Source organism: Leguminivora glycinivorella, chromosome Z (genome assembly GCF_023078275.1).
Source record: "Leguminivora glycinivorella isolate SPB_JAAS2020 chromosome Z, LegGlyc_1.1, whole genome shotgun sequence".
Taxonomy (NCBI): domain Eukaryota; kingdom Metazoa; phylum Arthropoda; class Insecta; order Lepidoptera; family Tortricidae; genus Leguminivora; species Leguminivora glycinivorella.
Genome location: NC_062998.1, coordinates 43,795,881 through 43,822,690, shown reverse-complemented (window position 1 = coordinate 43,822,690; position 26,810 = coordinate 43,795,881). Strand labels below are relative to the sequence as shown.

Here is a 26,810-nt window from a genome sequence, read left to right as displayed (position 1 = left end):
AGAACTAAAATGACAAAACAATTTACCTTCGCCTTGCTCAGAGGACTTACACTAAAGAAGGTTACCTGCTGTAAAAAGCGTGTTTCTTACTTCGGTTTGCAGCACCCCTGATGGCGTGACTATGGACTGACTTGGCTCGGATAAGCGCTCCACTATGAGATAGGCAGCCAGGTTTGCCGTATATGAACAGACAAGTATTAGAGCAAAGAACCACCATACCGTGCCAACAATTCTACCGGAGAGTGATCTACAAGAATACAATTTTATTAATATTACCCATTTTTGTGAACAGAATCTATGAGTGAATGTGCAATAAAACGTTGGAAGAAAACTATAATTCTAAACCTATCACAAACTGAGCCAGCTAAACGGAAGATTATTATCTAACTAATAGGGACAGGCCTTGAGATAGGAGAATTAATGACTACCTATGTTGTGTGATCTTCCTCAATTTTTCTGTGCAAAACCCTAAATCAGGAACTACATAAAAGTACTTATCAAAATCTTCCTTTTCCGTTTGGTTAAATGTGTCCTTGATGATTTGATAGTTTTATAAAGATCGGCATAATAAATCCCGACGAAGTTATTACGTCCCCGTATAATAAGGTGATTATCGAACTTTCCGCTCTTCAGGCGTTCTATTGTATAGGTACAAATTTACACAATATAGTGTTCTATATCTGAACCACGCACGATTTAATACAAGACATGGAATTTAATCTAACTTCTATTGGCAACGCCGATATGCCTATTGTATTGACCGCATTACTTAGTGTGCTTCAAATATAGCAACGCACTTTTGTGTTCATTATATTAATCAATATTCTCTGTTGTTTATTAAAGGAGACCTGAAAAATGCAGTCGGAAAATACAGATAAGCAATTTAATAGTACTTATGCAACAAATAATATGGCTTATATTATTAACAATAAAACCGGCCAAGAGCTTGTCGGGCCCAGCGGTAAGTACACGTCTGTTACAATAGCCATATTAGAAGGAGCGCTTTAATATTTCAAGTCTCGTGAAATACCTTGGGTCACTACGAAAGTTTTGAGATACAAAAAAATTATTCAATTTACCTATTCAAATATTTTTTATCTGGGGGCACGGCAGTGCCCCCGCCAAGTCGAGCTTACATTTTCTGCCTGCATATAGGCATTCTGAGCATGTTCAGGGCTATTGAGTCGCGTATCATGGAACCCAAGTTTGATTTTAGGGCAGAGGATGAAGTCGCACGGTGCTAAATCTGGGCTATACGGAGGATGGCATAATTCTTCAATTTCTGTACTCTTCAGAAATTCTTTATTTAAAATGGCCTCGTGTGGCGAAGCATTGCCATGGTGCAAAAACAGCCCTCTCAAACCATATTTAGTTTAAGAACACATTAGGTAAACATACTTCAGTATACCACTGAGCGTTAACAGTTTTTTGGTCATCTAAAGAAATTGTAGCCACATGACCACTTGCAGAAAAAATGTGGCTATAATTTTCTTCCCGACGCTTCGTCCTCGTTTAACCTTCGTTGAAGATTCATCATCGGGAAACCAAATCGTTGATTGTCGTTTTGTTATTAAATATGTATTACTTGACCCTTAAATGTACGAGTATAGTGATGTGTATATGCATCATATATTTGTACATTCTAACTATAGTAAAATTTTTCCTAGTGTTAAAAAAAAATTGTCTATCACATACATTAATTTCTCATTAAAAGAAGAATCATGCATTTAAGGGTTAATACTAATACTAGTACTATTCACACAATGTAAAACTTTATGGGCAAAAATTTAAAATTTAAATTGCTATTAGTACTTATTATAAATTGTTATTTTAATTCCTGTGAGCAGCTATTCAAATGTTAACGCGGGTTTGAAGTCATTACCCCTGATAAATAGCAATTCTTTTTTCATACACTCAAAGAAATAGGTACGGGCTGAAAAACAGCGCTGTGCAGTCACTATACTCGCGGCACAAGCTGAGTCTCGAGCCTATTGTCGCACCTAGTATTTAACTGTTGGTAGTTACTTAGTTATTTTAGTCCTCAAAGTTGTGATCATAGCTAATATAGAATATAGACATGATTGTACTGTATCATAGCGTAGCTTACTCTTAGTTGCATGATAGAAATAAATACTTAAGTAATTGTACCTTAAAATTATTTGCGACAATAAATGACTTTTTATTTTTATTTTTATTTATTTTTATTTTTGTTGGTGGGTCATATTGGTATATCCAGTTTTATCTCCTGTAATAATGTTATAAATTGACCGTCCTTCACCGTGATTAAATTTTCTGAGCATTTCTTTGCACCATGTCACGCGAGCTATTATTTTGTTCAGTAGTTAGCGAGTGAGGCACTCATTGAGAACATAATTTCCTGACTCCAACTTGATTGTGCAAAATTTCATTAATTGCTGGCGATGAAATCTTTACAACCTTTTCTATCTGTTTATAAGTCATTTTTTGGTCTTTTTAAATATTTTTTATAACAATTTGGACGTTTACTTCAGTCACCGCAGTCGCGGGCCGGCCACTTCCTTCGTCGTCAATCGAGGAGAATATTCCGAGTTTAAATTGAGAAAACCCTCTAAAAACTGTTACACGCGATGGTGCATTGCATAGTCCCCAAATGCGGAAACTAATCGTCCTCTGCACTGACATTCATTCAATCCAAATTTGTAATCGTAGAAAATCATCGCACGAAAATGTTCTCGTTTAAAATCCATCATCTACGAAGAAAGCCCGCGGATTTGAGTGAAAAAACAAATGTTATTTTTTTATTTCTAAATCTATGGTCGATCGGTTTTCTTTATTTGAATTATAAATAAATTATGTTTTATGGCCCCTGTACACACATGGCCAACGGTTCCACCAGCCCTTTGTGAAACCCCTTGGCCAAGATAAGAGCCGCTGTTTACACATTGGCGAACCAATCACTTGGCATTGGCTCTTCATGAAAGATGGACGTGGAATGGAAAAGTCTAGGAAATTCTAGATCATAGACATTGACAGAAAAATTTGATTAAAAAATAATAACCCCGTAGTAAAATTAAATTATTTGAAATATTAACAATTTTTTTAATATTATGATAAGAACATTTATCTTTTTTAGGAAATACATTAAACATTTGCAAGGTTATTTTATTTCCTAAAATCTACACTATTATTGACATAGATAAACTTATTATTTTCGTAAATATTTCACTACCGTCCTCTCTGACGGCTGACGACCAACTGAATGAAGCGCCAACGTGTAAACGCAGTTGGCCATTGGCGCCAAGATCCTTTGATGTGTGGACAAAAAACCGACACGAATCGGTTGGCCGGCAAGCGCAAGCGCCAACTGCCAACTTACGGCCAAGTAGCCCTCTACACACATGGCCAAGGGGGTTGGTGGAACTGTTGGCCATGTGTGTACAGCGGCCATTAGGTGTTGTTACATTCAGAATTCAGATGCGTTCTTTTTTCAAATTTAGAATATCTCAAAACATTCCTAGTCGCCTACTTAACTATGTTTTTTCTAACACCAAGAGAGTAAACAAATACTTGAACAAATTCTAATTAAAACAATTAAAAAATAAGTTTTAATGAATGTAATACAAATGTATACGCACTTAGGAACCACGTCGCTGCCTTGTTGCATGAATGAACCAAGTGAAAACCAAAACGAATTCCATATGCTGAATTCGTTATGCAAGATAATCTAGAATAAATAAATGTGCATATTAGTAGGTAGGTACTTGATTCAGATTATAAACTCAATCTCAACTATTGCTTGATTCTTCTCAATGAAAAATCGAGGTCTGATTTTTTGAAGTAAAAAGTAAACAGACATTTTAATAAAGCTATTTATTAGGTGTCATTTTTGGTTTGTCCCACTAGTTTCCTGTCATGTTACTAATTCGCCGCATTCTGCTTTACCTACCCAATATTCATTAGTCATTTTAGTCAGTAGTTTTTTTTAACTTAGCTAATATAAGACCACATACGAATTGAATGAAAACCCCCGAGACAATTATCATCAATTTCTAAAATATCTACGCTCTTTACCTTATTCCAGTATATACTTTATGCTTTATTATGTCTCAATATTATTTAATATGGGGAAGGCATCAGGTATTGGCAACGTGCCTGACAGAGCGTCGCTGATTATCACAAATGACACGTCATCTTATGGACACGTCCAACATAATTAATCCCGGTGGCCGTTGGCATATGACACCACATGACACAATTTTGGTGATATAAAATTATATGGTGATATAATTTGACATGTCATCTTATGGACACGTCCAACATAATTAATCCCGGTGGCCGTTGGCATATGACACCAAATGACACAATTTTGGTGATATAAAATTAAATGGTGATATAATTTGACATGGAAAAGTCCACAAAATGCTGGCAGCACTAGTCGTGCACGCAGCATAACAAATAACAAGTACGATAAATTATGGACATGAAGTCATACGAGTAGGTAAATTAAATTTTTGTTTAAAGAAATTATAAAAATAAATGGATGGTGATAAGCAATAATGTGTCAACCCACACGCCAACCATTTTTAGAAAATGGCGTCTAAAGATTTTTTCTCATTTTTTTGTGTTTCTCTTAAAAAAAATTGTTTTTTATATAGATTGTTGTGTTTTTCAGCTATAATACGTTCAGTAGTAGTGATTATTGTAGCTTAATTTCAAAACAAACTTCAATTTGACGAAATAATGCCCTTTTCTTTTATTGCGAATTGTTCGACGACGTCAAACTTTTTCAAGACTGTGTTATGATACTTAACCCACTTTTGCTAATTGTTTAAAAATATCTATGAGTCTTAAATAAACATGTTAAAGCACATAAATTTTTATTGTAAAATACTCTACCTATGCATATTTTTAACTTTATAAGTGTTAAGTAACATATCAGTCATGGTCACTTATGTTATTAGGTATAAATAATAAAATAATAATAAATATTATAGGACATTCTTACACAGATTGACTGAGACCCACGGTAAGCTCAAGAAGGCTTGTGTTGTGGGTACTTAGGCAACGATATATATAATATATAAATACTTATATACATAGAAAACATCCATGACTCAGGAACAAATATCTGTGCTCATCACACAAATAAATGCCCTTACCGGGATTCGAACCCGGGACCGCAGCGTAGCAGGCAGGGTCACTACCGACTGCGCTAGACCGGTCGTCATGTAGGAATCAATACATTATTTATTAATCAAACCTTTTAATGATTTTTCTACTCCCGAACTGTTATTCGTCATTTACAGGATTGTGCGTATCGAAAAAACTGAAAACGCATTGTTTGGTTCTGTAATCATGGCAACGCATTGCATTAACGATACTGCGTGCGTGCGCGGGAAGGCTTTGGGCAGCTGAGCTGACAGTGCAAACCTTTGCAATACAGGAAACAGTGTGAATTTCGCGAGAATTATTTAAAAAAACTATTAAAAACTAAGTGCATGGTCGTTGTAAAAGTATTATATGCAATGGTGTTTAACTGACTCCAAAATACTCGTGGAAAGTACGCCACTCATATTTCTTGACCTCCTTTAAACGCCTGTTGAATAAAATACTATAAATTAACTATTAGAGTAATGATAATTTCTAGACACATATTTAAATTATCTGTGCTTTTTCAACAAAAAATCGTTACAAAAACCAAATAATCATCTTTAAAAAAAACAAACTACTTATCTAAAATATACAACAAAATATTTTTTTACGCTAAGAAATAGACTAAGTCATTTAAATTATGAATAACTCATGACTTGTACAAGAACAAAACATAAAATATCTTTAACAAAATAATAAACTACCATTCAGTAAGTATTCAAAAATCAAACAATATTTTTATGCATACATTAACACGTCTTAATGTAATTAGTAATTATAAAAAAATAGTAGCTTATATTAGATTTTTATATAAACACGTACTTGTAAAAAATGTTTGCAAATTATAATAACGAATATGTATATTCATGACTTAAAATGTTCAATTTCGTACTGAATTTACCATTCATGTGCAAAAATATACTAATGGACTAAGTCATAACTTATTCAAACATAAATTAATATGAACAGTTATATTTTACAATATAGTGTCATGGTACTTACACCAAAAACGAACAATTTATGACCCGAATATAATTTAACAATAATGACTTATGTTTTATAACACGGGTCGTAGCATAAAACAACGAATAAAATATCATTTTGCAATAATCATTCAAGTCTCTTAGTGGGTAACTATGTCATTTTTTGCGTTTTGCAAGAATGAGTCAAGTGTAAAAAAATCGTTGAGTCAACCCTCATAACACATTATTGTAATTTAAATATGTCTTCTGCCAATTACTATAATAAGTTAAGGTTCTTGACACATTAATGCAAAACAGGCAACACACGATATAGGATTTGTGTTAACCTATTTTTTTACTTTTGGGATAGTAAAAATTTTCAAAATGAAAAGGTCATTTTTGCAAATAGAAGTTTAAAAATCCAGCTATAACATGGCATTAAAATCTCATTTTTTTAGTTTTTGTGGGTTGACACATTATTGCTTATCACCATCCAAATACTAGTGGCCCGTTTCTCGAAAGGTACAAGCCTTGTATTACAAGTGCGCGAACTGTCAAATCGTATGGGTTGTCATGGAAACACACTTGTAATACAAGGCTTGTATCTTTCGAGAAACGGACCACAGGGGCCCATTTCTCGAAGCTACAAGTTACAATTTACAAGTGGCAGTCAATGTCTAATATGACAAGTTGGAAAGAGACTTCGGCTTGTAATTTTGTAACTTTCAGTTTAGAGAAATGGATCCCTGATAGTTAATCAGTTACTCGGTTCAATGAAGGGTAATGAAGTTCAATTACCTCATTAGCGCTGCTAATAGGGTGATCCAAGTGAGTGTCGGTTATAGAAACCGAGCGCCACTCGTGAGGTGAAAATCTTGACACAAGAAATAGTACTATGCTGACTGCAAAAAAACTGAAGAGCACGCAAAGCTGTAACATTGCAATTATTAGTAAATCTTAATCATGTCTATTAATCATGTATATTTTAAATGTTTTGTTATTGGAAATATTGGGTCACATTCTAACATTGAATCAAATAATTATAAACTTAATGCCATAAACAAACATAAAAATTAACTTACCCAAATTTCCTTTGACAACGGTCGAAGAAAACTGAAAGTGTCTGCTAGTTGCTTCGGCGTTTTTGCATGGCTGATTGGATAATCGATTGAAAGGAAGGCCTCACTAAAATCCACCACTATCTCGCGTTCGGGTGTTACGGCCAAAGGAGCCACAGCGATATCCGCTTCCTGTGAAACAAAAATTAATCATTTGTTTTATTCAACTAGTAGTTTGCGTCACTGAAAATAGTAGGCAAGTAACCGTTTTCAACCGGTATTTTAGTGACAAAATCCCGTATGCGATATTCAAAAATCGCCCTCCTGATCTGAAAACCCGCATTCGCCGAATAAAATATTGTGTTCTCAGGTTTTTTATTTCCAAATCAATCGCACAAGAGATTTTATTCCTAAACGCTCACTTTTCCGTATAATCACACAATTTTAACTTCTGATTAGCAGAAACGTCTGCAATCGATGCCGTTAGGCTTAGAATAAATTTAAAAGTGGAAAATGTCTGCCTTGGGTGAGACTTGAACTCACTCACTTGACTTCAACCAAGCCAGCGAAATTTTTCCACTACTAAGGTCAAAAACACCACCAAAAGGTTGGTTGAAGTCTTGGTGGCTCAGTTGGCAGAGCGCTGGAGTATCGATCCAGCGGCCGTGAGTTCAAGTCTCACCCAAGGCAGACATTTTCCACTTTTAAATTTATTCTAATCACACAATTATTAATTAAACAATTTTTATACCTAATTCCCGAAAAGACACGTTTATTTTTTTAACGTTAACGTTTTAACCGATCGGTCTAAATCTAATTCAAATAAAAACTATTCGTAGAAAAAGTAGCGATGTACTGAATTTAAATTACACTAATGAGTGCTGTAACTGAAAGCTGCCCACTTTGGAGTGCTGAAGTTTCGTGTGAAAATGATTCCTTCTCTATTATTCTTTTATAATTTTGCACATTTTCAATATCTGTGAAGCAAAACACTGCATACAAAAAAAGAATGATGCAACTTTTGCGTAAATATTAACTGAAAATGTATTGTTATAGAAGTTTTATTATACTTTTTTTATTAAAACTGTTTACGTTTAGACTCTCTGAACGGGGGTAAGAGAAATGTATGTTTCACTTGCCCCGACCCCGACTGTTTCACTTGCCTCATTAAGTACAATTTTGATTACTTATGTTTTTAATTATCAAATTCTGGGTAATTCAGATTGTTTAAAAAAAAAACAAATCACAGACGTGAAGAGTCAATTAAAAATATTGTATGGACATTCATCAGCTCAATAAGTTCAAATTGAGACACTAAACCACTAGAAATTCGGCACCTCGTCGAACTCGCAATTATTTTTTTTACCACAGATACTTTCTGAGGCTATGTCTTTTTCACTAGCGACCTGCAGCGTAATGTTTTAAAATTGATACGCGAACTATATTGCCACTGTAAATGTTTAACGACACGACATGCACTGCAGCTTATTTAAGTTATTATAGAGGAGAATATTTTTCAGTACAGATGGTGTTTTTTTTACGCACTATTTTACTCCCTTCGGTCGTGTTTTAATTTATCGCCACTCGTTTCGAACTTCCTTTTTTACTCACTTGTATCGTAATCTACTATTAAAACGTTTCAGTTGCCCCGGTGTTTCACTTACCCGCAATGACATTATATAGCATATAATTTATTTATATAATATATCAGATAAGTATCTTTAAAGCCTACTCGCATAACACTATCTTTTAAATAGATTAGGTATATCTACCGATGCGAATATATAGGTACTTATTACGATCCAAGTCAAATTAACTCTCCAAAATATTTCATTAAATGTAGCGACAGGGTCTGAAATAACAAAGTACACATAAGAAACCTCTCGTAAAGACAAAGAGATTAAGGGAACCTTTGCTGGATATTAGATTTACCGTCAAATTTCTTCGCGAAAGTTAAAGTAAACGAGTGTCCGTCGACTGGGGGCGCAAATCCTTTATAACTACAATAATGCGTCTGAGACTCAATAAACAAGGACCTTCAAGGGAGCGATGCGGTCATTGAACCCTTCGAAATTGAACGGGAAAGATAGCAAAATAATTTGCTCTCGATCTTGTCGCCTACGCATTCACGTCAAAATTCTATGATTACAAATATTGACTTCAAATTGGCAAAAACTGTCGAGTTCTACGGTTCTACAATATTCGTTTATTTTCAGGTGTATTGTGTTTTGGCATTGCTCAAACAATGTGGAAATATAACCCCAAATATTCATCTCTGCTGGAAGTTTCCAGTTAGCTACGAGCTTTCGTGTTGTAGGTAGGAATACCGACATTTATTTTTTTGTGATACACTGATATGGGCATTTCAGACTTTGGGAAGTAATGAACGCGTTCTTCCCACAGGACTATTGAAAGAGTGTTTTATCAGAAAAAACGTGTTAACTCTTAAATAGGAACATAAAATATTAAACATAGTTTACTATAAAAAAAATCTACTATACATTCAGAGATCATCGCTATATCTGTTGTGTGAGAGACTGAGATACAGGCGTAGTGTACACACTTCCTAAAAACCGGCCAAGAGCGTGTCGGGCCACGCTCAGTGTAGGGTTCCGTAGTTTTCCATATTTTTCTCAAAAACTACTGAACCTATCAAGTTCAAAACAATTTTCCTAGAAAGTCTTTATAAAGTTCTACTTTTGTGATTTTTTTCATATTTTTTAAACCTATGGTTCAAAAGTTAGAGGGGGGGGGACGCACTTTTTTTTCCTTTAGGAGCGATTATTTCCGAAAATATAAATATTATCAAAAAACGATTTTAGCAAACCCTTATTCATTTTCAAATACCTATCCAACAATATATCACACGTTAGGGTTGGAATTAAAAAAAAATTCAGCCCCCACTTTACATGTAGGGGGGGTACCCTAATAAAACATTTTTTTCCATTTTTTATTTTTGCACTTTGTCGGCGTGATTCATATACATATTCGTACCAAATTTCAGCTTTCTAGTGCTAACGGTTACTGAGATTATCCGCGGACGGACGGACGGACGGACGGACGGACAGACAGACATGGCGAAACTATAAGGGTTCCTAGTTGACTACGGAACCCTAAAAATGAGCCTCATAGTAAATAGGTATGTTTATCCGGCGTAATAAAAGCGTAGTGCTAACTTGCAGTGTCACCAGTATAAAATAACACAGGGTTTTAATTTTTCTCCTAATGTACGTGCTTCTACCTTCAAAGTCGAAATTAAATTCTGCTTTTATTTGATATAAAAAAGTAAATGTGTCATTTTTCCTGTTTACCACCGAGTGCCATCTGAATCTTCTCATATTTTCCGGCACTTGGAGCCGTAAACTAAGTGAGTTATTCTTATGTGCTGTTGAGCTGTGTAGATAGTGAGGATTATAAACATTATATTTCTTTGAGTATAATGTGTAAAGTGTACAAAAAAAGGAGGAGGAGCAGTGATTTGTTTTATTATATTACCATACCTACTCGTAGGTATTACATTCGGTTCGAGCAGTTTATTTAATGATATTAGACTGTAACGTTCATAAATGCATATATGCCAATTATTCATTCACAGAAGATAAATCAATTTGCAAACGTTTGAACAGGTTGAGTCGGTTCCGTGATTTTGGATCGAAGCGATAATCTAAGTCTCTTGCTTACGGACCATTAACTGCATCCCTCGAACTCAGTAAGGGGATTGAAACAGGGTAGGATTACTGAGTACTATTTCAAATTATTATTACTTTCAAATATTTTTTTTTATCTATACGTAATATTCCATTACGTTCAAAGAGGGTCTATATTAATTCGCATAACTGAATACTCCTAATATGAATTGGCATACCGTTTATTACGCATAACGTTTAATACGCAATTATCATTATTTCGCTAATGCGCATAATGTAAATTGTTATAACGATGAATTGGTATAAGTATAATAAGCATAACTTTGTTTCGTAGAATGTTTAAATAGCATACAAGAAAATTATGTTTTCACCACACTAACGGGTAACGGCTTACTTTTCTGTTCGAAAACAGATAGAGTGAACAGAGTGCAAAGTAATTTCATACAAATTTTAACTTGATGTCTTAAGCTAGCTGATAGAATTTTACCTATAAATGATGATTTTGAATCATAAATATTGAAGAAATCGATGGATTTGATTTAGTTTGATGTTTTATAGTCAGTATTTTGTTCGTGTTGGGGTGGTGAAAAATTTGTGTTTCAAACTCGGTGGCAATGTTTAACGTGCCGTACGAAGGTTAATGATTGCCTTGAAACCCTCGCAACGCTCAAGATTCCACTTTTTGAACCACTCGCTACGCTTGCGGTTCACAATATTGGAATTTTCCGCTTGCTCGGGTATCAGTATTGGCACATGCGATCTGCGAAAATCTGAACGATGAAATAATATTATTTAAATACTATCCATTTTCAATTTCTTTATTAAGGTACAGCGAGGCAAATCTGGACTAAAAGGCAATTGTAACTAATCCATTTTTTCCATTATTACACTATTTCCATTATTCCATTTGGTATTACATGTACCCACTGAACACGCTTACTACATAACTGGTAGACACTCTATTTTCTGAAAAACACTTATGACAAACGAAAAAACTTAATAAGTAATGTATAAAATAAAATAAAGACTCCTTACCTCAAATAATCTTTTTAATTTAAGATTAGCAGATAAGTTCTTAAAAATAAACAGTTTTTTTTAATAATGCAAACATTGTAAAACATGGAAGAAATTGACCAGTTACATTTGCCCCCCCACTCGAGATTTGTCCCGCTGTACCTTACTAACCCCTATTTTTTTCATGCTTAATAAGTGAGACAGTATAAAATTAAACACTCAAAATCGAGCGCTCGAAATTGGAAAATCAGCTCCTGATTGATCCAAGCGCTTGCTCCATACAGTTAGTAGGTACGTATGGCAATTCATTTTAGGATAATTAAAGTTATACGAAATAATAGTATGCAAATTTCAATTATGCAGATTCATTGTTATGCGAAATAAGAATTATGCATTTTTAATATTATGCTTATTCAATGTTATGAACAATTATGTTATGCCAAATCTGTTATGCGAATTCAAATTATGCGAATTAATGATAGGCGAAATAAAGGGCACCCGTTCAAAGAACAACAGCATGTAGATACAATCATGCAGGTTGTCCGGTGGCAGATTTCTAGTTTTAACTTGAAATAAAAAAAAATAACGTCTTAATTTAATATCTGAAAACATACAATAACAAGTTCAGATTTAGTTATTTAAAAATAATATCGCCTAAATGTCGTCCGTCTACATATATATACACACTCGAAAGTGTTTGGTATCACTCGCCGTAGCATAATCCCGTGAAATGTTGCTCATTTCATTAGCGATATTTTTTAAATCATCTATATAAATCGTGGGTTGTTATTAGATGATCGCGGGGCTCAGTAGCGACAAATGGGCCTAGTCACTTACACGACAAATGTTGAAATGTAAACAAAATTGTCGGCGTGCAATAAATAACGAATCATTAACTTAAAAAAACGCTTCAATTGCATAAGAACGATGGTGTTCTGACCACTGAAACATGTTGAAAACAAAACCCGTAATATTCAGCAATGCATTCCCGCCAAATGTAAAATAAAACCAAAGTTTTTTATTTATTTAACAATTGACTTTGAAAATAGAAATCTGCTACCCTGTACCTTGTTGTTGATGTGATGCGTTTAGTCCAGTTATCGTTGTTTTTACCGTCGTACAGCTAAACAGTGGAAAAACTGTCGCTTGCAGTATTTCCAGACCTTCAAAAACCTTTAAAAAAGTGCGACTTCCATCGCGCCTCCGACCCTTCTGTTGTTTCGGGTGTCCATGGGCGGCAGTGATCCCTTACTTGTTCTATCTGCTCTTTTGTCTCACTGCTTTACATGTGATAAGTCAAAGCATATATTCTTCTAAAAAACGTGACCACATAGCGTGCCTTACTTTATGCGTATGCAGTATGGAGTGCTGAAACTACCTACTCGTACTTCAAGTTGTAAAGTTCAAGTAGAAATTTAATATGAAGTGCAATTGAAATAAATAAGTACCTAAGTACCTAAATAAATTGGATCATTGAACAAATGCCCGTTAATTGAGGAATCCTTTAGAACTAAGAACACGTAACTTTCAATTGTTATAGAAGACAGGAAATTAAATTTACCAATGGTTTTCGTTCCGTAGTTGTTCTGTTTTTAGGTTGCTCTACTTCGCTTGTCCTTTAGGTATATAATAAAAAGTCTTTTAACCAAAAGGATGAAGAAATATTATAATGTACAGAAATAATTATACGTACTTTGGGCTTTTGTAAAGTGTTGTTAAGTAGTGGTGGAAAACTGAATGTGCCCCATTTGCCCCCTTCTCTTATGTAACGTTGTATTTGATTATTTTTATTTTATTTACATCTATAATTTATAGGTACTTATTTAATTTAACACGTCATTTGTACTACACTAGAGTAACATCGAGTAGGTACCCATCATTTTTAGGATTCCGTAGTCAACTATATGAACATCAATTACTCCAACAAAGTGGAAAAAAATGTTTTGCTAGGGTAAAAAAATCCCACAAGTAGAACGTAATAAAGACTTTCTAGGAAAATTATTTTGAACTCGCGATGGGTTGAATAGTTTTCGAAAAAATGTACAAAATATTTTTTGAACTTTTGTATTCTTTTCTTAGTTTACATATTTTATGATCTATGACGACGTATTTTCTTTCAAATAAAAAAATAATTATTAAAACCGGTTCATGCAGTCCATCTTAACCACTTATTAGTTATTAGTAACCAACATACATAATTAGTGACTAAACTAAAATTCACAATCCTGCGGACTAAATTGACAAATGACTGACAGATGAAATGTTACCAGGAACAGTGAAATAAAAATAGTAAAGGGTATATGTCGATAACAATATATCGACAAGTTGTAAAGTACAAATAAAAGACTAGTTTAAATCAAAAATATGTATGTTACTTTTAAATAAAAGGTAAACATTTTGGTTTGTTCGGTTTTCAAGGTAGTGGATGGATAAAATGCGTTTTTACCCACTAGTTTTATAGCATAAAAAGGTATCCGAACCAGTAGGTAAAAAAAAAAATGTCCGACGATAACAGAACTAGTCTTTATTATAAAATATTATTCATTCCCAGGCTCCATTATTTCGTCATCTTCATCATCATCATCATCATCAGTTACATTTATAATAAAACAATCCAAGACATTGTCCACTAAATTGTCGAGTTGTAACATTTTGTCCTCGGTTTTTATTATGTGATTTACACAATCTTTCCATCTTTCGGCTGTTAGACCATTGTCGTGGCTAGGCCGTAACACAATAATTGTAATAATTCATTTGTAAAGATTCAATAAACTATCATAATAAGAAGTATGCGGGGTGTTGGAGGGTTACTTGTTTGTGCCTCTGGCGGTGGAAACGACAGGCTGTTGGTGTGCAGAGGCAATTGAGTTTTTTAAAGAGGTTGGGAACCGTTTGAGGGATAGGGGCCTAGATCCCGTGCAGAGGTTGTCCATCGCGATTCAGCGTGGCAATGCTGCGAGCGTGTTGGGCACCTTTGCACCGGGCACGGGGGGATTTTTGACTGATAGTTAGTTAAGTAAGGTAAGAATAGATTAGTTAAGAATAGATTGGTGTTTTGCTTTGTGTACTTTATGTGTTACTTAATATCTAGGTTAAGTTAGGTTTAGTTTTTTTTTGACGTGTAATTTTTATTGTGTAATATGTTAATGTAATTAATATTTTAATAAATTTATAAATATATAAATTTCATTTACATTATTGCTGGTTTGAAATTAACATTTTATATCTAATTAGGGGTCTACAGACCTTTTGATCTGTCGAAATCACAGAAAAAGTTGGTATATTGATTAAAAGATAAAATTGCCAATTTGATTGTATCGTCTGGGTGCACCTTAAATTTACGGTGTAATAATAATTTTAATATCGATAAGAACGACACTAGCCAAACTGTGGCAACATTTGTTCACACTTACTTGTCAATTTGGTCCGTAGGATTATGGATTTTAGTTTAGTGATGCAATTTCCCAAGAGATGGCGCTGTACAGTCAAGCAATTGGAACCCTAGGCCACTCTATAACCATGTCAAAATGACAAGCAGTACGAGATTTCTTTCAATCTGATTTATACTTGTCGTCACTGACATACTTGCCATGACATGTCTTATCTCCGTGGATATACAGTGGCCTATAGGTCACTATGACATAGTTATACAGTGGCCTAGGGTTGCAATAGGTTGACTGTACTTTGGGCTACTTCGTGCTGTTATGATTTTGCCTGTGTTAATGGGGTCAGAACGGATATGAACTATTAAATTGTTGATATGTAAAATGTCGGAAACTACGGAACCCTACACTGAGCGTGGCCTGACACTTTCTTGGCCGGTTTTATTATTTTATTATAGGTTAGTGTAATACAAATCTGAAATGGAGAACGCTTCAACTTACCTTTCGAACTATTTCGCCAACTATACCGGACCAGCCGGTGGATGGGGTCTCCGATCCGTAAGTCCCATCTTGTACGAGTCTTATCTCATCTAAAAGGTACCACCATAATTATTAAATCTTCTTACAAAATAAATTACCTTACCGGGATTCGAACTAAGGACCGTCGACTTAGCAGGCAGGGTCACTATACCCCGTTTTTTTAGCATTAGAGATAACGTAAAAGCACGAAGCACGAGGTCTTTTATATGAGACATTTTTGCCACAAACACAAATGTCATTCATCAACTGTCAGTATCATAAACAGACATTTTAATAAAATACTCTATTGTTTTCTCGACTAAAATTATAAACGTGTGTTTGATCTTTAAATATAAATAATACTTAGAATTATACATTTAATTAGAAAGTATTTGTTTTAATCTGTATTATTCAAAATTTCCTAATTTAGTTCTGAAAAGGTTGCATATTAAAAAACCTAAAGAAGCAGACATTTGGAACTATCGGTTCATTTTATGGACTGTCAAATTTGTCAATGGTATTTATTTATTTATACATATAATGTACGTCATTTTTTGTATTAACGTATAGAATTTTATGATACGAGCACTTATTTTATTACTTTATTATTAATATTCTATTTTGTGCTGTGTGTTTGGTGGCATCCGACTGTGATCACTGCAATGGATCAGCCAGAGGCAGGCCCAAGTGGCTTGCAAAAACACCGTCACGTAGTCCTCTGAATGTTACTTTTTCGAATAAATAAATAATCAGCAAAATTTTGCTTCGCAAATAATCAAATTATGCGGTTGAAACCTACGAGTGCAATTTAAAAAATCTAAAAATACCTAATATTTACCTGTTATGTTCTCGTTCTGGTTAAAATTATTAACATCTAATATTTGTCCTAAGAAGATAGGTTGACGACGACTGCTTATTTGTTTACCAAAATTCTAATTCTAAAAAAAACGAGGTATAATTACTATGCCAGACCGGTCATATATTTCTTTGTCTTTGATAACCGGTTTTGTATTGAGGAAAAATAATTCTTCTTAGCCAAAGAGGATCGAGTATTATAGAGAGTTACTGTCGAAGTAAAATGTGTAATCACAGTGCATAGACTGCCATCTCTTGACACAGGCTTAAAACTTTTGTACCTCAGTTTTGACGATTTGGCCCATATTCTTAGCTTGATATATTATAAAATGTCAAATATTAATATTAGCGCCCAAATGTGTAATGCCATGTAGGCCACCGTACCTTTTCCTGTATAGTACTGAGGTACGTTTTTTTCTTAGACTTTATCGGTCTCCGCGGAGTTATATATGTCTTTTTTCTTAGCTAACTGGGTTATGAAATAGGATTTTTTTTTCTTCGTAAAAAAACATTGTTTTTAGCAGTTTTCTACGAAGAATATTTTTTCTTCTTTGCTTACCCGGTTATGAAATGGGATTTTTTTTCCTCGTAGAAAACCATTATTGTATGCAGTTTTCTATGAAGAACTTTTATTCTGCCTGATTTTTTTTCCTCAAAGAAAACCATTATTGTACGCAGTTTTCTATATTAATTCTACGATTTTTTTTTCTTAGCTTACCCAGTTATGAAAACTGCAAAAAATAATGGTTTTCTACGAGGAAAAAAATCTCATTTCATAACCGGGTAAGCAAAGAAGAAAAATATTCTTCGTAGAAAACTGCAAAAAATAATGGTTTTCTACGAAGAAAAAAAAATCTTATTTCATAACCCAGTTAGCTAAGAAGAATTATATTTCCTCATACAAAACCAGTTATCAAACTTAGTTATCTACGAGGAACAAGAGGATTTAACAATTTCAACTTACATTTTATTTTCAATTTCTGAGCCAGAAGATCAACTAAATCCTTGCAAAATCCGTGATATTGGGTTTCAGAAACAGCGTGACTCGTTTTAGACTTTTGCATCAAGTAAGGTTCTTGTAATATTGTTGTGACTATGTATGTTTTATTGGTATCGTAAGATGCTGGTGATTTCAGCTGTACTTGCTTCGGAGAACTCACGGAGAGTCCATTTGCGTCGGTCCATGTTCCAACCTGGCCAAATTAAAAAAAAATACGTTAGTAGTCAATGAACTGAAGCAAACCAGTGTGGCTAATTCGAACTTACATTAAGATGATAGCTTGGGTCTCTCGATTGCACTTATATATCGTACTAAGTATACAATTATGTCAATTGTACATAGTTTTTGTGTTTGCTCTTTACAAACAAGTATGACAGTGGCGTCATTATTATATCATAATGTTTATTCGAATTAGCCTTAGTAATATTTTAATGTAACATTTTATTTAACCTTAGCTCAAATGTGATGAAATATACAAATACGTTATTGTACATATGTTATAATATAAAACTAAATATAAAATTCAAAACAACAGAAAAAACGTATGTAGATCATTTGATAATCTCAATTTGCAAGAAAAAACGGATACTACGTTTGTATGAGAAAGCTGTTACTACATATTATTTTTTGAGAAACACATATAGGTACTAGGCACATATACAAGTTCATTCCTCTAAATATGTAGATTGGTCTAAAACGAAAAATAAAAGGGAAGTAGGTCACATTGATTTATGGTCTCCCAGTATTCATTAGCAAGTAAAAGAAGAAATGGGGTGAAAGGTAAAAGAAAGTTAAAATTAAACTTTGCCCAGCATTATTGCCAGCTTTCGACCTTTAAACTTATTTTCAAAACGATACTTATTACAAAAGTAACGTTAACTTTGTTTCAATATTTAATAAACGCAGACCTAGTCTGATTGATCTTGATTTAATTGTAATTTCATGCAATCTAACCCGTAACAGAAATAATTATATCGAGCCCTACCTGTCAAGTTGTATATTTTTATTATACCAGGAACATAAGGTGCAGTAAGTTCAGAGAACAACGCGTTTGAGACGTAGCGCTTTTTTATACCACAACACGGTTACCAAAAATTCAATTAGCCATTACGCTGTCTAGGGGCTCCAGCAACTAAAATAAACTTTTCTTGTATTTGACTCTTTCATTGAGTTTTTCACTCAATATAAATAAATGCACTAATTTCGTTAGTGTTTTCGTTGATTAAATTCAGTAGGTATAGAAGCGGAAACGATAGCGAATCGAATTTAAATATTAACTTTTAATATAAATATTAATAAGCAAATTGCAATAAATGTACATCCGTAGATTAGTCATTAATATACTAGTTATAAAAATAAATGATAAATAGGTACCAAATTTAATGGCGATGGTAACAACATATTGTAAAATGGGATTTCTAAGAACCACTAAGGTCAGTTGGTATTTAAACAAATGTAATAATAATTAATTCGTTTTTTTAATGTATCGATTATCATAGGCAGTTCCAGACGAAAGCTTATTAAATACCAAAAATATTGGGTTGGTAAGAAAGTAATGAGCGAATCATAACCAATATTGTAATTTTTATTTAATTTATTATTTTAATCATTTATCAAAAATATAACGGCCTTCGTTATCTACTACTTGTCTCCATCGTTCTGGTAAAGAATGAATAGCATCGGCGAAGAAGTTCTTAGGTTTAGATTCAAAAAACTCAGCTATGTACTGTCGTAGATGGGCTTGATCATCGAACTTTTTTCATTCAAGGCATTGCTTAGCGATCTGAACAATGCGTAATCCGTAGGTGCCAAGTCTGGAGAGTACGGTGGATGAGGTATCACTTTCCAACCTAGCTCCAATAGCTTTAGCCAAGTCACTTTTGCAATGTGTGGGCGAGCATAGTCGTGTAAGAAAAAAACTTTAGCATGCTGTGGACGATTCTGATAGTTTTTTTGGTTTAAATTTTCAAGCTGATTACAGTATACTGATGCGGTAACAGTCATTCCACTTGGTAGGAGTTCCCAGTGAATAATACCATGAATATCCCACCAAACGGACAGCATAACTTTTTTCGGGTGAGGCTCTGTTTTTGGTGCCTCTATTCCTTTTTCGTTTGGAGCTAGCCACTGACGGTTGCGTGTGTGATTTATATATAAGACCCATTTTCCATCTCCAGTGATAAGATGGTCCAACCAGTTGAATGTGCGGCGAAAAGACAGAAGTTGTATGCAGATATCGGCACGGCGGTTTAGTTGATCTCTATCAAGTTCGTGCGGTATCCAAACACTGTATTTGTAGTTTTATCCCAACTCGTGTAAATGTGTTTCTATGGTGACATGAGAGCAGCCTAACTCGGTAGCAAGAGTACGACTCGTTAGCCTCGGATCTCCTTCAATTAAGGTTTTTAATTTGGCTACATCAATCTTCACCAGTCGACCAGACTTAGGTTGATCTGATAATGAAAAGTCGCCACTACGAAACCGCTGGAACCATCGTTTCGCCGTGGCCTCAGACACAACTTCAGGAGCAACACGCTGACATATATTACGCACTGCTTCGGCGACTGAATGGCCAAACTGAAATTCATATAGTAAGCAATGCCTTACATGCACTTTTAATTCGTCCATTTTCTTCCTTATATTAGCTCGGCGACAGCTAGCGAATGACTGACGAGAAACTGTGCTACTCGCCCTTTATATACTTTCGACCATAGAAGATTCTAGAACTCTCTCAAAAATTTTGTGTGGAATTCAATCGATCGCTCATTACTTTCTTACCAACCCAATATATAACACCATGTAAGATAAATAACGCCTAGCTGAGTAGCTGTGTATTTACAGCCGTGTTAACAGTTATAACTATGACGCTTGTGACTACAACTTTGACGGTAATTCTGTATAATATTGTATTTCCTTTGTTACAATAACAAACACCTGGGCCATCAAACCTAGGCCACGTTTTCGATATTGCAGCCGTATTTTAAAAAGGGTTTACATAGTTTGACTGTGGGGCTCAGTTGCACACTTTTGTAGGAATTACCTACCGCCACACTACACGTGACCCCTGGGTAGTGCTAAAAGAAGAGCAATCTGGCAACCGTACTGTTTAATAGAATATATCATGGCTCTAATTGCACAACACACTGTACATTCATTAGAGATTCATTCTCATTTAGAGAGTGGCAGAAAAAGCGGAATTTACGACCAATTAATCAAATAATAAATCTTATAATAATGATGTCAGTTAAATACAAAAGGAAGTAAGAAAATCCATATAAATACAACTACATAAAACCACGAACAAAACGAGTCAACATTAGAGTTAATAAATGAAACTTTGCATTAAGTACTTAATTTATTACATTTATTGATAAGTACATACCGTTAACATGGCGCTCTGGACAGTCATCTCAACTACTTGTAATGTAAAATTGTGTCTATGCCCCTCTTCATTGAATGATATATTTCCTGTAAGACCCTCTATATCAGTCTGAAATAATAAATCACATAATTATCTAAGTTAGACCGGTCAAATCTTACACGAATATCTGCTAAAAAACAAAGTGTGATGTAAAGCTGCATTTTTGGTATATTATTTAGGGTCCTTGGAGGACTGTGAAACCATGTTTGGCAAGCAAAAAAAGTGTGTGCTTTTTTTTAATTTGCAAAAAACTGCAAAAAAATCGGACTTTTTTTAGTTTTTGTTGTTTCATTTAAAAACTGGAGATTTTAGGCAATAAGTTGCTTTACAAAGTTTAAAGTAAATTAAATTTGAAATTATTTAAGTCTACTCGCAATGCCGTATCTCAAACAGTTTTTGAGATATGACGCTTCAAAAAAGGGTATTTTTTCCCCTCTGTATGAAAATTTTCGTTTTGCCAATATTTTGAGACAGATTGTAGCAAAACATATCACGATATTATATATTTTGCGAAATAAAGTTGTAGAAAATTTAATTAGCTTTCATTTAAGATGAAAAGACAGCCAGTTAGTCAAATAATCAAATTTTTAACCTAAAAAAAAGATTATATAGCATAAATCTAGTGTAACTGGATCAGAAATGAGTGGTGGAGGGTGATGGCCAAACGGGACAATTTACATAATATATATTTAAAGAGACGTAACAAAGACGGCGCTATTATTATTTGGGGACTGTCCAAGTATTACGTAAGTAGTATAACAATAATAAGCATTATACGTAAGCACTAGAACTATAGGGGGCGAGGAGGTGATTGCTCTGCTTATTTTTAATAATGTGGAGGGTTTGAGTGATGATTTAGAGGTTTCCTTACTTTCTTGCTAACAAGGGGAATGGGGTGAAGGTATATAGGTATTTGTAATAAAATAGATTAGAAACCTAAAAAAATAAGATTGTAGCAAAAATTTTGTGAAGTGTTTAGTGAATTTGTGGTGAAGGTCGCAGCAGTACGCTGGATGCGGGTGGCGCAGGATAGGTCATTGTGGCAATCTTTGGGGGAGGCCTATGTCCAGCAGTGGACGTCTTTCGGCTGATATGATGATGATAGGGATGATAAATTTAGTATAACTGGATCAGAAATGAGTGGTGGAGGGTGATGGCCAAACATCGTGCCAAAAGATGGATAAAGATGGGAATGGTGGGTTAATATTTGTTATAAATTTTGTCTTTTATATATTTTACTGTACATTTTCTTACTTAATAGTTGAACGGCCCCTTGTCTTTGACGTACTCCCACTTGTTACTTCCCTCTATAATACATTTTGTATGGGGCATGGTGTGTAGAACAATGTATTCAATATTATGTTTCGTATGTTGTCTCAGACAGACAGTCAGGTATCTTAAAGTGTGTGTGTTTTTTTTTATTTCTGTGTATTGCCTATGGTATTAAATTTTAGATGGCTGTTACCTATTGTATAGTGTGTGAGTGCTCTTAAAAATTACCACAAACACAAGCATCACAAAATATTAGCCATACTCGGCTAAGTAAAATGAATGTCGATTTCATCTTATTGCTGGATTTTGAATTTTGATGTCAGAAAGACCTAGCATATCATCGCTGCCTGACGAAAAAATGATTCAGAAAACCTTCATTGGTGTGAAGTGGTGAACACCAACACCAATGTGGCTCGACTAGTTCAGTGGCCGAGTACGAATGACATTTTGCGACACTAGAACTTGTGTGTGAAATGGTCATTTTTTAACAGCACTCAAACCTATTCATCTAAAAATCTACACTAGAAATAGGTACAGATTTGTGCGTGTCAATATATCAATATCACTGCGATGAAAAAGGCCACTGACTGTCCAGACAACATACGTCAAACTTGTTGAATACATTAAGAGTTATGATAGGGCAGACCAAGCGCACTATTGTCTTCAGAATTAAAGAACACATTGCTGCAGTCAAAAATAATTACACTCTCCTTCTTCCTCTGTTCCTCATGGCTGAGGGTTGCGACGGTCGAGTTGCGTAGTCCTATGGTAATGTCGACGGAACGCCACTACATACCAAGATTGAGTGAAGATGGCTTCAAACTATCAAATGTATGAAATCCAGTCATTTGTTTGTGTAAGTGAAGTCAGAATTGAACAAACGCAGTGACACTGTAAGTGTAGTGTGTTTCTGGACAGACCATCGAGTGTGAATGCGACCGGATTCACTAACGCACCCGCCTTCTTCAGTTTTCCGTGGTTATGATGCATGCAACTGCGTCGAAATATCGGGACATCGACAAAAATCAAAAAGGTAATCACGGTCTATATCCCAGTCAATATAAGTCTGATGTAGAATACATTGTAGTATTTCGTATAGGTACAAATAGTATAGAGGGAAGTAAAAAATGGGACTACGTCAAGGACAAGAGGCCATTCAAGTGTTACTTATGCTAATTTATTACAAATATATACCCTCCCCCCATTCCCCTTATTAGCAAGAAAATAAGTAAAGCTCTAAATCATCACCCAAACCCTCCACATTATCAAAAATAAGCAGAGCAATCACCTCCTCGCCCCCTATAGTTCTAGTGCTTACGTATAATGCTTATTATTGTTATAGTGCTTACGTAATACTTGGACAGTCCCCAAATAATAATAACGCCTTCTTTGTTACGTCTCTTAAAATATATATTATGTAAACTATCCCGTTTGGCCATCACCCTCCACCACTCATTTCTGATCCAGTTATACTAGATTTATGCTATATAATCTTATTTTTAGGTTAAAAATTTGATTATTTGACTAACTGGCTGTCTTTTCATCTTAAATGAAAGCTAATTAAATTTTCTACAACTTTATTTCGCAAAATATATAATACCGTGATATGTTTTGCTGAAATCTGTCTTAAAATATTGGCAAAACGAAAATCTTTATAAAGAGGGGGAAAAATACCCTTTTTTGAAGCGTCATATCTCAAAAACTGATTAAGATACGGCATTGCGAGTAGGCTTAAATGATTTTAAATTTAATGTACTTTCAACTTTGTCAAGCAACTTATTGCCTAAAATCTCCAGTTTTTAAATGACACAGCAAAAACTAAAAAAAGTCCGATTTTTTTGCAGTTTTTTGCGAATTAAAAAAAAAGCACACACTTTTTTTGCTTGCAAAACATAGTTTCACAGTCCTCCAAGAACCCTAAATAATATACCAAAAATGCAGCTTTACATCACACTTTGTTTTTTTATTTCTCTTTTTGACCAGTCTAAGTGTGATATTTTATTAAATAAGTTTAGCATAAGTATTTCAATGAGATTAACACTTTTTATTATAAGGAATTTCTTTATGTACTTAGATCATAATGGACGGAATCACCTTTTTAATTAACCTAGATATCTTATCGCCGTGTTCAAAGGGTATCACCCAGCTTTTGCCAGGGTTACAATCGATGACTTTGGTCGAGTTAGCTTGGCCGGCGGCCCTGCGGAGAGCGTTGCGGAATGCATCTGGCTTCTTCCTCGAAAGCCTGCCGAGTGCATCCATTAATACTTGCACTCCGTCGTACATGAGTGCAGCTTGAGCCTAAGAAAAAGACAACAGACATTCTTATCTAACATTCATTATTGCTGCACAGGTTACACACTACAGCAAGTGAATTTTATATACATATAAAATATATAAATGTACTGTTTGTAGATATCGCTGTTATTTCTACGTATTCAACGAAGAACTTCGAATACATTACTGCACGAAGTAATAATTTATGCAGAGGTTTCACTTATGGCTTCATTAGGGCGTACCAAGTGAGTTACTCAAATCAACATAAACTGGTTATAACTCTCTTCACAATTTTCATCGCGGATCCACATCAACGGTTTACTTTTGCCATGTGGGTTTCTAGTACGAGTACATTACACCCCATTTGGATAGGTAATTTCTCGAAGTAGATTGATCTCGAGGTTTTTATTTGTTTGCGTATTTTCGTCACTCCCATGATATACTTAATTAGTACAGTTAGTACTGTTAAAATACATATTATAGTCAGACTTCGAGATTTAGGGTGCAAATCCCTGGCACAGACAGAGTTAGTTTTTCAACTATCTACAGTAATAACAATCTTAATAATTACGAGTTAGTTTCGAACGCGGAATGAACTGAAATGCTTAACAATTATTTGTAAATAAAATGCCAATACCTTCATCATCGCTGACGGATCTCACAAAAATCAAAGTAGAACTGAAACACGCCCTAATGTCATGGAGAACTGCACAGTTTTTAATCATCTTAGCGATAGCGATCTATGCTTGCCAATTATGTATACATTGAGCTCCCATAACAAGAATTTGGAAGGATCATTTGATAAAATCCCTACTACATTACAGACGGACTACTACATTATAAGCGTGAAAGTCTGAATTAAGTCAGTATCTCTAAATTGCAAATATTAAAAAAAAAGGAAAAATAACAAAAAGCTTTCCGCAACAAACTTTTTTATCAAGCTAGTCGTCTAATTAAATATTTAGTCTTCAGACTCTAAAAACCTTTAAATAAAATGTATGCGCCACCTTATAAATACTTAATTAAGTGTTTCCCGATATTTTAATGATTTGAGAATCAAATTTTATTTATAATTGATACCTAATATTTACATTTTAGTATGTCCTTTCACTTCAAGTAAGTAATATGAGAAATATGGTTGATTTACTTGATGAAGTAGCTAGCTCTAGCTATGTAAATCAAGGACGTGATCATCCATCTCAATATATTATGACGTGATATGTCAGGTGACCTAACTTCACTAGATATGCAAACGGCATCAAATGGAGCACCCAAATTAATCTGCTGGCCTTTTGGAGTGAACTCAAACTAGTCAAAGTGCTGCAGCATAAGCCTTGCCGCAAAGCGAGGGATTTGCAGTGCACAACTTTAACTAGTATTATGTGTCATGATGATGTTTTCGAGGATACGTGTTTCCTTATCGAGGATAAAAGTTCAAACTGATGACATGACGCAACCATAATATAAGTCTGTCAATTAGGGCACCACAGACTAAACTATAAGTTCTAACTTTTCAGTGTTGGATACTCTATGGCAGTTCCGATTCAATTATAATAAGCTCATTATAGTTGACTTTAGTTAACTGTAATAATTTCAAAAATAGAACTTCATATAGCCTGACAAGATTTTATTTGACCCTGAAAGAGTGTCGCTACAAACCGCTTTCATATGGCAATAATGTTCGGACGTCATGTATAATGGGGACAGCGTGTACTGGTTTCGCGTAAATATTTGTAGAAAATGAAAACAGGGTTTTAGAGAATCAAAGTTTAATAAGCATGGTTTAAATACTCGTTACTTGTTTCCGTACAGCCTAAAATCCATGAATCTTGTGCCTTTATCCAAGTCGTCGATGTTTATTTTGTTTTTGCGTGGGACCTTGTTTTATACTGGTGTCAATGATGTAACGGCTTCCTTATTTCTATAAATCATTTTCACGGCTGAGCTACAGACACCTTAAATAAGAACAAAAAATATATTAAGCTAAATCGAAATTAAATAATCAGTACAGGAGAACTGCACTATACATTGTCAGTTCCGGACATGTCAACAACCGATTTCGGAACATTGTTATCGAAATACTGTGAAATCCTTCATCCTTTTTTGTTGTTAGTAATTTATCTCGTTAAGTATAATTATTTTCACTTTTTTAAATATTATTTTGGGCATATTTGCGATGAAACCGTTAGAAAATCTAAAATATTTACTTCTCATTTACATCACTGACATTCAATGACTTTCGACGACGGGTGTCAAATATTAATCCTTGCCA

The 26,810-nt window shown here is 34.4% G+C and overlaps 1 protein-coding gene across 1 annotated transcript in view; it reads right to left on the bottom strand.

Annotated features, from left to right (window-relative positions):
- LOC125240991 (glutamate receptor 1-like) overlaps window positions 1-26,810 on the bottom strand; it is a 129,396-nt gene that overhangs the window by 9,322 nt on the left and 93,264 nt on the right. Inside the window, exons 6-13 of the mRNA XM_048149239.1 lie at window positions 24,356-24,562; window positions 20,951-21,058; window positions 17,533-17,761; window positions 15,696-15,784; window positions 7,175-7,342; window positions 6,891-7,022; window positions 3,615-3,703; window positions 91-247 (exon numbers count right to left, since the gene is read on the bottom strand). Coding sequence (XP_048005196.1) covers window positions 91-247; window positions 3,615-3,703; window positions 6,891-7,022; window positions 7,175-7,342; window positions 15,696-15,784; window positions 17,533-17,761; window positions 20,951-21,058; window positions 24,356-24,562 — 1,179 coding nt within the window. The remainder of the gene's footprint in view (window positions 1-90; window positions 248-3,614; window positions 3,704-6,890; window positions 7,023-7,174; window positions 7,343-15,695; window positions 15,785-17,532; window positions 17,762-20,950; window positions 21,059-24,355; window positions 24,563-26,810) is intronic.